The sequence below is a fragment of the Trachinotus anak genome, unplaced genomic scaffold, assembly GCF_046630095.1.
Source record: "Trachinotus anak isolate AG129_WGS33_773 ecotype Australia unplaced genomic scaffold, CSIRO_AGI_Tana_v1 ptg000004l, whole genome shotgun sequence".
NCBI lineage: Eukaryota > Metazoa > Chordata > Actinopteri > Carangiformes > Carangidae > Trachinotus > Trachinotus anak.
In genome coordinates, this window is record NW_027273855.1 from 17,477,761 (window position 1) to 17,492,374 (window position 14,614).

Consider the following 14,614-nt stretch of genomic DNA (forward strand, 5'->3'; position numbering starts at 1 on the left):
CACATGAGGGGCTGTGATGGTGTGGGTGTGCAATTTGAGGTGAGCAAGGGACTCGGATTCGCAACAATAGGTTAATGTCTCTTATTCAAACCAACACATTCTTGTGAGCCATGCATGAGCACAATGGAGTCCACAATTTCTTTTTTCTTCTGTTTTGTGAAGTCATTTGTGACACATGACGTTGCCACCATTTGCAAATCTGTCAGTAGCTGCAAATTGTGTCTGTGAAGGTGGATCAACTGATACATCCCTGAGCTTAAAGCCTTAATCAGACACCAGAACACTGCGCAGCACTTTATACTATGAGACAGGATTTTACAACTCTGGGAAGTTATCACGGCAGCAATTATTTTATCCTCTGTCTCGAAGATCTCCTGGTAAACAGTCGAATTAGAGCTAACAAGAATATGCTCCTGCATGTATTTGATTGGCAAGCGCAGTCGGTTGCAAGTTGATGCGCGTGTGTTCACAATGGCTTCATGTCGCTGCTACTGCCAGCTCCACCTGTCTACATAGTTTGCGGGATACTTGAATGTTGAATTTCTCTTCATTTTTTAAAGTAATTTCTGATTTATTTTTGATAGAAAATGTCACTAAACTGTCTTAAATTTATATTTTTGTCCATGACATGTTCAGATTCAGCTGAGACATGGAAAACTAAAGTGGAAGGTGTCAGTTTTGTGTAGTATTGCTGATGTCAACGACATCAACATATCTTTTCTCTGTCTACTTTCGCTACAATACACATACGTCACGCTTGACAAATAGGCGAGACACCAAACCTCGAGATTACACGAGTGTAGTGGCAGTGTGCTCGCTGTAATCCGTTAACATGGGCGCCAAAATGAAAAGCAAGATGTGCCACAGCCACCACGCAAACGTGTGTTTCCACGCATTGTTGTCTGAACTACAGCATCTCCACCACCGTCATCAAAACACTGAATGAGGGAAGCTGTTCTGGCAGCTTGTGGTGCTCGAACACCTTACTCATACACTTAATTCTGGGTTTTCCTTTAATTTGTCACCCGTCTGTGTATACGCCACACAAACACTGTGTTCTTTGCTCAGCCTCGTGCCTCCTCTGCTGTGACATGTCGGCTGTGCCTTGTTTGAATCAGTCCCAGACCACAGCAGCAATCACAGCCCTTTATGAGAATTAAACTAACGTGCACTCATGCATAGATATTATCCTGTACGAGCACACACTTGGTGCACACTTTTGTGGGAAAAGCACACATGGACTCACACACAGACACAATACAACTGAAAAACAGGGTGTGCCCCCTGCTGTTAACACCATCTTGTGTTTGACACTGGCTTTATACATATGCTAATTCACCTCCATTTCCCCGCCACTGTAATGGATGGGGTGAGACCAGCAATTAGAGACAAGAGAGAAAAGAACAGGTGAGAGAGAAGCGAGGAGAAGAGTGGCTTATCTTATCTAGCCCACACAGAGACAGACCCATTCCCTTTTCGACCAGACACCACACCTGCGTTTCATTCATAAATAAAACATTTCATCTACATCTGGATGAACGTCAGTGGAGGACAGATATAGTGGGGTCCAAAAGTCAGGGACCTCTTTCCCTTTCACTTGAAAAGGAAAGTGGTCTCACACTTCTGGACCCCACACACTGTCTGCATGAAAAATTTAATAAAACCCAAACGATAGAGATGAAAGACCTGCAAACTGCTCCTCTTATAACTACACAGGCCAAGTTAAGTTTTAGGTTGAGTGAATGCTTTATAAATAGCCGCCATCACGCGCAGTCATTGCCCCCTTGGGTTCTGTGTTTGTGTACCCAGTGTGTGAGGAGGGCAGCGTGCCCGACGCCGTTTTAATTGGCATGGCAGAGTGCCAAATGATGGATGGATGGCTGGGTGGAGAGAGACCGTCTCTCAGTGTCTGTCTCTCACTGTGTCTGTTTCTGAGTCGATGACAGCCATCTGCCAGTTCCACAGGCTATTCTCAGCGCTGGGTGTTTGCCTGCGCTTGTGTTGCCGTGTAGAGGCTGGTGTGCTCGCTCTGTTGCTTTCTGGTGTGTTTGTGCATACAAGCAACTACTGTATACACACTGTAGAAACCCTGTCAACTTCGAAAGGCATTTGCCAACACAGACATTACAGTAGAACTCTGTAAAGCTGTGAACACAGCGCTGACATATTACCACCTTTTAAGCTGTTGTGTTGAACTTGTTAGTGAACAGTTATCTGTTTACTCATTCAACACTTATTGAGCAACATTACTATGAATTTGGAGTTATGTTTCTGGTTTCTGTTTTTGGTCTCCACCAACTTTTGAGGGAAATATCTGTCTCTTTAGTTGCTAAGTGCTCCACTCTGTTCACCCGCTAGTTGCTAACTTTGTCTGTCTGCTCTTTGGTGCTGGGCGGGGAGTGCACAGTGGGTGTTTAGAGGTTGTTTGCTCAAAACAGCTGCCTGCTGCAGCCAAAAATGACCCTGATAAGAGCAATGAAACTAAGTAAAACATCAAAGTTGCAGACAAGAAAACCAAAGCAATGAACTGAAAGATGCTACAAAGTTCAGTAGAGCTGAGAATAATTTCAGATTTGGGTGATAAATCTGTTTGGTTTCATCACCATGTCATGAAATAACCCTTTTCACATTACACATACTTATTGGATCCATGAATATTAATTATAGCGACTTTAAGGCTACAACTTTTTATTTTCTTTTTCAGTTAACCTCTTTTTTGATGAGTAATTGTTGAGTATAAAATATCTGAAAGTAGTGAAAAAGTGTTTTTTTTACCTGATAAATGACCATTACTTGATTATAAAGGTAACATGATAACTTCAATTAATCAACAAAATCATTTCAGCTGTAGTGCTGTTCTTTGCACTGTGTTGCATCAGTCGCTCTCTGGGGCACCCCTGAGAACACACAGCCGCCATCTCTCAAATCAAGGCTGTAGCCCCACCGGGCTTGCTCCCTTCCAGATGTTCGTTGTGTATTATCTGGTTGTCCATAAAAGCGAACACACTGTTGTTTATCAGCTGCAAAACGGCCAGCTCTGTGGAGTCTAACCCCTCTTGTTTGCTTGTGTGTTCACAGCTCCTGGGCTTCGTGTACGCCTGTTATGTTGTCAGCGCTATCACCGAGGAGGAGGACAGCTGTGAGTCGCTCAACCTCACCCTTTCACACACACACACACACACACACACACACACACACACACACACACAAACTCACACGCACACACACCCGGACCCACTCACACATATGACATAGAAAACACCCAAGTTGAGGAGAACAGGGCTACATCTTTCTTCATCTCCCTCTCTTCCCACCCCACCCCACACCACCGTCGCTCCAGCTCTCCCCTTTCTCCCTCGTCCCCTCCTCCCCCACGCCAGCTGGGCCCTCTCTCCCTCCAGAACCAAAGGAGCCATGTGTTCCCTCTCCGCACCTCCTTCAGCCCATTCTTTCCTTTCTCTTTCACGTGTACACTCGTCGCCTCAGCTCTCCTCTTCAACGTTCTGTGTGGTCCTCGCTGTTGTTGAAAATCCTGTAACTCGCCTCCTTTAATGTACTCTGGCTTTCACTTTTCTCATTTTCTTCACTCCATGTGCCCCTTGTTTGTCGCTCCAGCTGTCTGCTGCCTGAGTAGGGTGGGTGTTTTTATGCTGCATTTGTGCACCTCCCCCATTCTCTTGTTCGCACACACACACCTTACCTCTTCACGTCTGTCTCTCCCACAACTACTCAAACATGTACATCCTTCTTTTGAAGTGTGTCCTTATTGTGTAATCTCAGCTTGTTGTAGGATGTGTGTTGTTCTGAGTTAAACCCTCACTATGGGGTCAGATGAGCTCAAGAGTTCACCTTGACGTGCATAAAAAAGGGCAGAGAGTGAGAAAAGGGTGTGGGAAGAGATGGCGGGGGACCATTAAAATGAGCCATAAGAGAAGAAGGAGAAACCAGAAACACAGGACACTTTTGATAAATGACCCAGCTGCTGTGACCTCATAGGCAGCAGGTCAGAGGTCCTGCAGGAGGTTGGCCAATCAAAGACATTTGAGCTGAGGGTCAGTGGGAGTCATAAATATCTGATAAGCACCGCAGGACTCCCGTGCAGTGCTAGGATACATAGCTATGTCCACATGCATGAGAGTCTGCTTTTACAAATATATTTAGCAAATGCTTTGAAACCAAATGCGGTATGTAGGTGTCAGATAGCTGGATCTGTAATGGCTGAATAAACAAGCTGTCTGTGAGGATTAGCCAAGGAGTTTCTCAGGTGCATATTCATACATGTGTGCTTGTTAAAATGCTAATTATGAAGAATCTGGAGCTTGGCTGTAATCATGTCTCTCCCTGTTGTAGACACCGGAACTGTAATTTGATGTGAAAACAGCATAATGAACAAACTAAAAGCATCTTAAACAGCAGACTCTTTTGGGGGATTTGGGGGAATTCTGCAGTGGTTTTTGTGTGTGTTCCTGTGGACCAGTGGCACAGAAGTCCAAGCTGTTCCTTGGTGGTCACATACCAGAGATTAACTGGCTGTAAGTGGTTAACATCACCACCCAACCGATTTCCCCTCCCAGCTCTGAGCAGCACCACTTAATCAGCAGTCACCCTAAAGTAATCCCTGGAGGGTAATACCACTTCATCAGGGGTGAAGTGAACTTAAAAAAAAAAAAAAAGAAAAGAAAAAAAGACTTTTCCACTCAACGACTTCTCAGTTTGTGTTTGGTGACCTTTGAGCTCCTTTCATGCCCAATTTGGACAGTTGCTGTGTTTGTTTAGAATCATAGCAGAGAGTCATCCACACTCAAACACGGAGATAAAAATAGCAAGAGAGCAATAGGAAAAGGTTGCTCAGGGTGAAAACAGAACATGGTGTGATTTTTATTGGTTTTAATTATCTTGTAGTTCTTCTCTAATCCTGACTGTGCTGGAGTAAAATAATGCTACATCACTTCCAACTGCTAGCTCTTTGTTATTGTAATCAGCCCTTAGCCTGCACGTACACACAAACACACACACACATATTTGTTCATGCAGACACAGGTGCACAGACACGCACACTCCCACACCAACACTAAACCCAGCCAAGCCGCTCTGCTGCTCTCATTTTCTCCTCTTATTTGATGTGTAGATTAAAGCATCACGCTCCCTGGCTGCATCAGCATATCTCCTCCTACTCAGAACTTTTCCTTCTCTTCACTTCTCCGTTGTACGCTTCATGGTGTCTTCACAGATAGACAGAAGAGTCATGTATCAGAATCCAGTTGTAGTGTGTTTAAGAAGTCTTGGCTGTCCCCCCTCTCTCTGTCCCCTCTGCTGTCTCTGGTTCCAGAGCTTTAATGAGGTGTGCTTGTAAAAAGTTAGAGGTCTCTGGTCACCCGTTGTATCAGCCTCATTAAGCGCCTTGCTGGTCAATAACTTCACAGTTGATTGCGCCTCACCAAGACAAGAAAGATAGGAAGAATCCTCAGAGACAGAAAAAGAGGAAAAAGAAAGGGAAGGACAGGACGAGGAGTGCGTGAGGGCAGCTGAGGGAGGTGTTTGTCAGGAGCAAGCCAGCCAGGGGGAAAAGGAGACAGGGCAATATGCAGGAACAAACAACACAAGACAAGATGAGTTCCTCACGAATAAGGAGATGAGACAGGAATTCCTCTCACGATGAGCACTCCCTCACTCTCCACGGAAAGGGGTGAGTTAAATTTGAGTGCTCAGGCTTGCGTAAAGAATAGCGGAATGAAACACGCACGCGCATCCACGCGCACTCGCAAGAAGCCAAGAAGACACAATGGGCAGAATAACAAGCATCATACACCATCAGCTCAGGGTTTGACACGGCTTTCAGGCTTTATTACTGATACACTGTGTGTGTGTGTGTGTGTGTGTGTGTGTGTGTGTGTGTGTGTGTGAGCGTGAGTGTGAGTGTGAGAGAGAGAGAGATCTTCCTGTTTGATGTGATTTCCTTTCTTCATAAGTGCATTTGCCTGTGTATGTGCACTTGCGTATCTATATGCTGTGTGTGTGTGTGTGTGTGTTTAGCTGACTATGTGTGACTGTTTGAGTGTAGGTGTTTGTGTGTGTGAATTTGTTCCACAGAGTTATCGGTGGTGAGCAGACACACCGGCAGAGTGAGTGGTGGGGAAAATCCTCTTTGTAAAGTAGGTCATGGAGTTAGCCGCCTAGCGCTGGGATAAGCTCACTTTAGCATGTCTGCTAATTATGCTGCCGCCCTGTGTGCTGAGTCACATCCCCAGAAAATCCTCCACGGCAGACAGAGCAGCTGGAGGGATGGATGAATGTGCAAGTGCAGTGTATGAGCGAAAAGGTCAAAACATCAAAAAAATCATCATTCTGTTGTTAACACCTCAAAAAATGAAAATGACGTCAAACTAGAAAAACAAAGATTGTGAACGGACCTTTTTTCAGCTGAGGACTTTATAATGTGTGACAGCAGGAAAAGCACAGGTGTAAAAAAAACAAAACTAATGAAGGCTGTGCAAAAGGCCGGTATTCAAATAATTCTTGTGATAATACTACAAAAAATGTGCACATGAAAGTAGCTGTTTTGCATATTATTTAGTCTTAAAAATAATATGTTCTTCCATGCAAAAACATGCACACTTTGATTTGTTTCCAATGAATGTTTCTAATGTAAATTAACAAGTTCCCAGAAATAAGATAGAATGAGGCAAATTTTACTAGAATTTAAAAAAAAAAAAAAAAAAAAAAATTCCTGAAATTATTCTAATACTGTGCAAAACATCTAGGCACTTCAGTTGAAGTGAGGATGCTTTCAAAATTAATGCCATGAATAGTTTTTATTGATCAGTTAACTTCATACAGAGTGGAGTTAACAGAAGAAAACTTAATCAAATCAATATTAGATTTGACCACCTTTGCCTTTCAGACAGCACGAGTTCTCCTAAATACACTTGTGCAGTTTTTCAAGGTTGTGCAGCTGGATGTTTGAGGTTGTCATACTGCAGAATGAATCTGGGACCGATAAGACGCCTCCCTTATTGTATTGCGTGATGGATAAGAATCTAAACATCTAAAATATCTGAATCTTTCGCACAGTACTGTACATGTGGAATATGACCTTTTTTGCCATGTAAAAATGTCACAATCTTTCCAGCTCATGTAGTTCACACAGCTATTTTCCCTTACGCTGCCTGATTCAAGCTCTTCTCGGGACTGTGTGGGTGTGTACAGACTGAGCCTGATTGACCTTGTTGCATCTGTAAGGGCAGGACAATTTACGCCTTTATCGTTGATACTAGAAAATATGGACATTGCGACTAGGTCACAGAATCAGCAGCACTGGCATTGTTGCGTCAGCATGTGCACATTGGCCTATACTATATTTGACCTATTTTTTGTTTTTTGTCTTGTTTTCATTATCTTGTCCAAATAATTTCACAGTTTTCTCCGTTTTGTTCCTCCCATTAACGTTGCTGTAGCTGTGTTTGATAATTATAAACAGACACAGAGAGTAAACACATTTCAAGCATTGTTTCACTGTTGTATAAATTCAGTTGTATGGGTAATGGACATTGTAACTGGGTCAGGTTATGCATGAGTATATGACTGAAGTTAGAATAAAGGCAGTGCAGGAGATTGGGTGACAAATTAGGTCATTGGTATTTGCAGTGATCAAGAAACTAATATTGATGGATAAACACAGACATCGAGTCACACGCAAAGAAATAAGCACAGAAGCTATATTTTCTGTATTTGTCACATTAAGATCATCACTTTTTTATTTTCATTTGAGCATCATCAAACAGGCAAACTCTGAAGAGCCTCTCCTGGTCTGTCTTTGTCTAGAGCCTTTCTTCTCTTTGCCTGGATGATTAACTTTAAATACACTCTCAATCAAACATACCTGGAATTTTCATATGCAAAATAACTAAGCATAAAACCACTAAACCAGTCTTTAAAGTAAATGAGTAGCCTGTATAGCAATAATAGCTGTGTAATGGTGTGTGAGGACAGAGGCTCAGGATTGAAGAATGGAGGCTGCTTGCACACAATGTGTGTGTGAGGCAGAGAGAGCGTGAGACACAGACCACAACTGAGTCTTATATCTCATCTTTAGAGATTGTTACAGATAGGTTCTGAAGTCTTGAGTCTGTCTGCTCTTTATCTCTCCATCTCTGTCTTTGTCTCTGCCCTGTCTCTCCTTGAATTTCTTAATCTTCCTCACACTCCACTCTTTTATTCTCACCAACCTTGTTTTTCCCTCCTGGTCTTTTTCTCTCTATCTCTGTGCCTGTGTTTCATTTCACTGTCAGCTCGCCAACTCCTCACACACACACACACACACACACACACACACACACACACAAACACACACGTGGTGTGAGATGCGACAGTGTACTGTAGACTGACTGCCAGTGTCTCCCCTGTTTAGTACAAGTCCTCTGATTTCAACCAATTTCCACTTAAACTGAAACATAATCGTCTTATATTATCCCCTGCTTGTTGAGGGGCACCACGAAGATGTCTAAAACTGTTGACCTACATACCTTTCATTTCTTGCGTGTGTCCACAGAACTGAAAATCATCTCCCTCTGCCTGGGAGTAACCAGGCTCTTTCATTATTGGAGAATCAAATACACTGATCAACTGCCAATATCTGTGTCCAAGGTCACAATCCACACTGGAGAGGACAAATTAAATACTTGGTTTCATGTTGAAAGTATGCTATCTGCCCTGGTGTTTGCAGATCACTTCTTAATAATCTGCCATCAAAAAAAAACATTAACATGTTAAAACATTAGAAATATGTCTAATGGAGTTATTTTTAAGTTTTACCCAACGTTAGCATTAACAACTATTTACTTACTAGTCTTGCCAAGCGCGTCAGCCATCATTGCATTTACAAGACCGCAGGTTATAATACACTCTCTGAGAAACACTACCAGACTAGACACTACAGTGACTCGGTATCGGAAAGTGATGAGGGGGGGTTGACTGGGCCAGAACTAGCTGGTTAGCATGCTAACTTCAGTAGAAGAAAAGTAGTGATAGAAATAGAAGAAAAACAAGAACAGTGTACTTCAGCAATCTCAAATATTCCCACAAAACAACAAACACATAAAAAAGATATCACCCTATATACAGTATTAGTGTTTTCAAAAAGCTCTGTTTTTACTGCTGTAAACATTGATTTCTTAACCATCAATATTTAGTGAGCTATACCGAAGATTCAGCTCAAGCATGGGATCAGATCAATATGTGTAATAATTAATGAAAAAAAAAGCAATTAACTGGCTAGCATACACTATACAGTATGTACAAGGGAAGGAGATCAGAGTTATAAATGAAGCATTTAATAAGGTGCTAACTAATGTTTTGACACACAGGATGTTTTCATTAGAGTAAGAATGGGTAGCAGCAATTTGAGGCACCTGTTGAGACACTGATTCTGAGCTTTGAGATATTGTATATGCAGAGGCTTTCCTTTGCCAATTGTGACATTATTACATTGCTGTCCTGTGAATGCAGCACAAGAATTTTCTATTTGTTTTGGAGGTGTCCTGTCATGAATCAAACCCTTGCAAAGATGGAAAATGGAACATTTGATGGTAAATGAAAAGTCAGGCAATCACCAAAGTCATTAGGATTCACCCTCTGGAGACCCTGAATGTCTTTGCCAAATTTCACAACAACCCATCCAACAGTAGCCGTAATATTTCACTCCAAACTGACAGACTGACAGATGGACCGACCGACATTCCCCTCCCCAGAGCTGCCAGTGTGTCTAAAAATGGCAACCATCGTTATCATCTAACTGTATTCCTCAGCACAGTTTATCATGGCAGGGGTTGGATCCCCACCTGCTTATAATGAGAAAATCACTGGTACATAAAAGAGCAAGGAAGAGGTCTTTGTGTGTGTGTGTGTGTGTGTGTGACTGGTGTACAGATGAAATGGAGAAACCTCGGAAACCAGGGCAGGGTCAGAGTAAAGGGACAGTTCCCCCACTGCAGCACCCTGTGGCTCTCTGCGCTCATCCTGCCTAGCTATCAGTATTCAGCAGACCACCCCTGCCTCCTCTTATCAGGATGGAACTGATTTGGCCTTACAGTAGTTTCCATGGCTGGCTTGTGTTTGTTTTTCTCCCCTCAGTTGTTGGTTCCCAGAAAGTAACAGATCTGCCCTTTTTTTTTTTTTTTTTTTTTGTTAACCTCTGTAACTAGGACCCACTGTTTGCTTGGTGTCTTTTTCCACTGAATCAGGCTCAATCTCAGTTTCTCCTTTTCCTCGCCTCGTGGTGTTTACAGTAGTTTCAGAGCCTGTGGACATGACGGCCTCTTTCACATGCACTCCGTCAACCTAATCTCTTTGGCCCCTTGTCAGTCAGACCGACAAGCGTGACGCGCACCGTCTTCCCCTTCTCCCCCCCTCCCACTCTCTCCCACTCAACCTTTGTGTCCCCTCAAGAGCCGCGAGCATTTTCCTTCATCTCAAAAATATCTCTCTGCATCTGTGAAAAATGCACAGCACTTTGGTTCCGGCGTGTCTCTCTCTCTTCCTTGCATGGCGTAACACTCGTTCACTCATCTGCCCCTCGCCTGAAGTCTGAACTCTTAAGTGAGAAAATAAACAGAAAAGGTTGAGCATTTGGTTGGTGGCTGAAGGTCACCTCTGTTTCTGAGCGATAAAAAGGCTTAGGCTATTTTGACAGCTGGCCAGCTTTCACCTGTTCCCAAGCTTTCCCTCTGGCTCCAGGCAGATGCACAGATGAAAAAAAAAAAAAAAAAGTTTAAGCAGATTTTTTTTCAGACTTTTATTTGTCAAAGTTAAAACAAAAAAAAACTTTAAGCGTGTACTGTTCGTGGCAAGCTGAGTACCTTTCAACATCACTGTATGACTGCTGTTCCAACTGTCTTTTGTTTCCATTTCATTCCTCATTCATCTCGTGTTGTTATTGTTTTTTGATCATGCATGTCTTTTTTAGTTAAGCTTCATATTCTGTTACTGTCTGTCTTTTGATTTACTCCATGATTTATGTGTTTAATCCTTTATTTTCAGTTGATTTTATTGGTGGATTTGACCCATTCCCTCTCTACCATGTCAATGAGAAACCATCTCATCTCCTTTTAAAGCCCATGTATCTGTAAGTATGACTGTGCTGTCATCCCATTATGTGTGTGTGTATATATATATATATCCCTGTGTGTTATAAATGTGAACAGGTGCATGTGAATATGCACATAACCATTGGTTTTTGTTCCTTTTTGTGGATGGACTTGCTTCTTTACTTATTTATTGCCTGCATGAAGTTGTTTCTTTTCCAAGGTTACATTCCCATATTTTCCCTGAAACTATTCATAAATCAAAACAAGAATTTTTTTTTTTTGAGTTTACAAAATGACCTCAACTCAAGGTTCACTGACATGTTTGTCACAGAGCTTTTTATTACTTGATCAGGACCCAGTAGGTTAGAACACAACACTGACTAGAAGAGGTTGTGCAGACGGTTGCTCGCTCAGTATCTAGAGATTTGAGTCATGTCTGTGGGGGAAACACGTTCTGTGAAATGTATGTCCTGTTAGGGGGCTTTGGGGAGTATGAAGGCCTTTCATGGTCCTGTTGTGTTTTTGTGTGTAGTGTGCATGTGTGTCCTCATGCCACAGGCAGTTACTGATAGAAGCATATGAAGAAGAACATACAAAAATCTGTCCAAAATTGGATAAATCAATTAAGTTGTGCAGAGAATTTAATAACAATAAGCCTGGGAAGTCATGTAATAAGTCTCTGCCAACATGAAATGAATATTTTATTAGCTTCTTGACAGCTTAATCAGCTCCGTCTCTAATGGGAGGGAGGAAGTTTTCGTCTCCCCAATCTACTGGGAGTTATATCCTGGATAAATTCATCCAGGGAAATGTGTCTGTGTGTGTGTGTGTGTGTGTGTTTTTGTATAAATGTGTGTGAGTTGCCCAACAACCACTAACCCTCTGTTCTTCCTTCCCACGTTTCTGTCCTCTCCAGGTCTACGTAAATAGGAGAGCGTCCAGCAGGGAGGTGACACAGCAAATTCCCACGGAGACAAACTGGCTTTTTTGACACAAACATCCCAGTGCACTGGGGACACGCCAGACATTCCTCCCCCTTCTTCATTTCAGTGCTTTAAACATGTCATTTACTGGTATGCTGCCCAGAAAAGCCAACACTTCTCAGTTGGGGTCCATTGTTTTCCGGGGAGGGATGACGGGTTCTGGGAACGGGGGGGGATTACAGTGCAACAAAGCCTCATATTGTGTATTTTGGGAAGTATCAATCATTTTCTTTGTGTTGAGTTCTCTGCTGAGGTCCCATTCATGTGACCTGCCCATAATGGTGTAATACTCCCCAAGAACATGATTGTATAGACCATGTACAGCATATAAATACATTGTGTATGTAATCAAGGACTGTCCAGCATTCCCAGTCTGTGGTACTGTGTCTTAGAGGACTCAGTGATTTAGCATGTTATTGCCGGTTTGGCTCAGATCTTGGCTGGAGGGCTGAATTACAGTGGAGCCTGTGGAATGAGCTATTGTGTGCCGCCTGTTTACTTTAGGCCAGGATCTGTGTGCATAAATACACAAAGTAAAGCAGGAAGAGGCAGGGGAGTGGAGAGGTACAGGGAGGGGAGGGAACAAAAGCACCAAACCTACGGGGGCATCCGTCAAAAATAGAAAATGTAAATAATGAAACAAGCGGGGTGGGGGGGCTGACATGTGGTTGAGAGTTATGGTTGAGAGTTTGACATGTGAACTATCAAGAATGCAAAAGAGCGTTAGCGTGTAAGAGGTGTTCAAACACAGGGAATGGCATGCGAGTCTTACTTTTATTTCCGGAGTCTTATTATTGTGACTATTTTCACCGACAGCCTCGTCAGTAATTCTGAAGTGTCAGGTGTTTGTGTCAGACGACGTGTTGAAAGCTTTGTTCTCACCTCAGTTCTTCTCCTCCTAACTACTGACACATCAGGCTGCTGGCAGGGGGGGGATCATTACACGCACTCCCACAAAGGTTACACAGCATATATTTAACTTCGAGAAAACGATTGAAATTGTTTTACTGTTCATATTCCACACAACAGTGTTGAGTCTTATGGGTTTGGTCTTCAGTGTAGAAGTAGCATGGCTATGTGGATCAGAGCTTTGTCTCCTGTCACTTTAACAGTTTAGATTCTCATTGGTGATAGTCTCAGTTGTGATTGTTTTATAGCATGTTTTTTACAGGGTTTGTATTGTAATTATGTGTATAGCATATTAAGTAAAGACAAAATAGCAAAACTGATGTCTTCACACTATATAAGCTGGATAAACTGGAGTAGTTAATTCCACAGATTTCTTTAATTCTGACCCGGTAACATTAGAACTTGATTTAGGCAAAAGTACACACACTAGTGTCATCTACCCCAAACTGAGTGGTAGCACTTTTCTTCACCTAATGTGTGATCCATCAGGACAAAAGTCAGCCATAGTGAGAGCCCCTGTTGCCTTGCTGATTGTCTGAATCACTACTGCCCTCTGGTGTTCACGGTGTTCAAGTACAAGTTGCAAGGCGGCTGAGTTTCTGCCACTTGCCTGCTCCTGCACAAATTTCAATGTTTTAGCTCAGACTCATTTTTTGTTTGCAGATAACAGTAGATCTTAAAGTAGCATGATGATACTGAGTATTCGTCACCTAAGAGGAGTCAGCAAGTTGCCCTGGTTGTTTCATTGTTACATTCAGTTCTTCTCTTGATCATTTCAGTTAAGATGTTTTCTTAGCCACTGAATCTGGATACAGAATACTTTCAGTACATCATTTGTGTGATTGCCCATAATTCTTGATGCAAATTCTTGAAATTGACAGCAAAGCAAATTTTTTTCTTGAATCAAAAAAAGTTGTAAACGAACAAGCTGATTTTTGTTCATTTTGTTTTTTACTCCATTTCATCTGTTGTTAGCGCCTGAAAATATCCCACTGGGCATCAGATTCCTCTGTGATATTAGATGTACTTTCACTGCCAGATAGACAGTCTACAAACTGTTATGACTCTGAAAATGATCTGGCCACTTCCTCCTGACTCATTTCAGAAAAATGTGAGTGATCTGTTTTGGTCTCCTCTCTATTGGAAAGATGCAATAATAATTTATAAGTCATTATTGTCTTTATAATTTAAAGTTTACACACCCCCGTTATGCTAACTGGTGTGTGGGTTAGTGAAAACACAAAGCACCTCATATTGTAACATAATCAGTATTAGTAGTAAAATGCTACTAAAATCGTTATGTAAAAATGAGTCTTCCTCTCAGTGCAATACAGCCTCTTCCTGAAACCCAGTGACTGGAATTAGTTGAAACCTGTTATGGTTGTTTATGTGTGTTAGTCTCCACTGAAAAAAGATTCCACCTCTTTGTAGATCATTCTTTTTCTTTGCATAGAAAGTGGAAACATTTTTTTGTGTTTTTCTCTTCTATTTTGTGTCCTGTGTTTCCCCCTATCCATGTGACCTTGACTGTGTAATCCTATTTATCCAGAACTGTGCTTTGTGTTCATGTAAATAGGTGTTTGTTAATAAAAGAATGTGCTCTTTTACTGATCTTGCGTGTCATTTATTTAGCAAACATTT

General features: G+C 42.1%; 1 protein-coding gene across 2 annotated transcripts in view; it reads left to right on the forward strand.

Moving 5' to 3' along the window:
* Positions 1 to 14,580, forward strand: part of nkain4 (sodium/potassium transporting ATPase interacting 4) — a 49,024-nt gene extending 34,444 nt beyond the window's left edge. Inside the window, exons 5-7 of one of the 2 annotated variants that reach the window (XM_071476496.1) lie at positions 3,079 to 3,139; positions 11,035 to 11,119; positions 11,998 to 14,580. In XM_071476496.1, coding sequence (XP_071332597.1) covers positions 3,079 to 3,139; positions 11,035 to 11,119; positions 11,998 to 12,007 — 156 coding nt within the window. In that variant the 3' untranslated portion in view covers positions 12,008 to 14,580. The remainder of the gene's footprint in view (positions 1 to 3,078; positions 3,140 to 11,034; positions 11,120 to 11,997) is intronic. The other variant, XM_071476497.1, reaches the window with a different exon arrangement.
* The last annotated feature ends 34 nt before the right edge of the window (positions 14,581 to 14,614 follow it).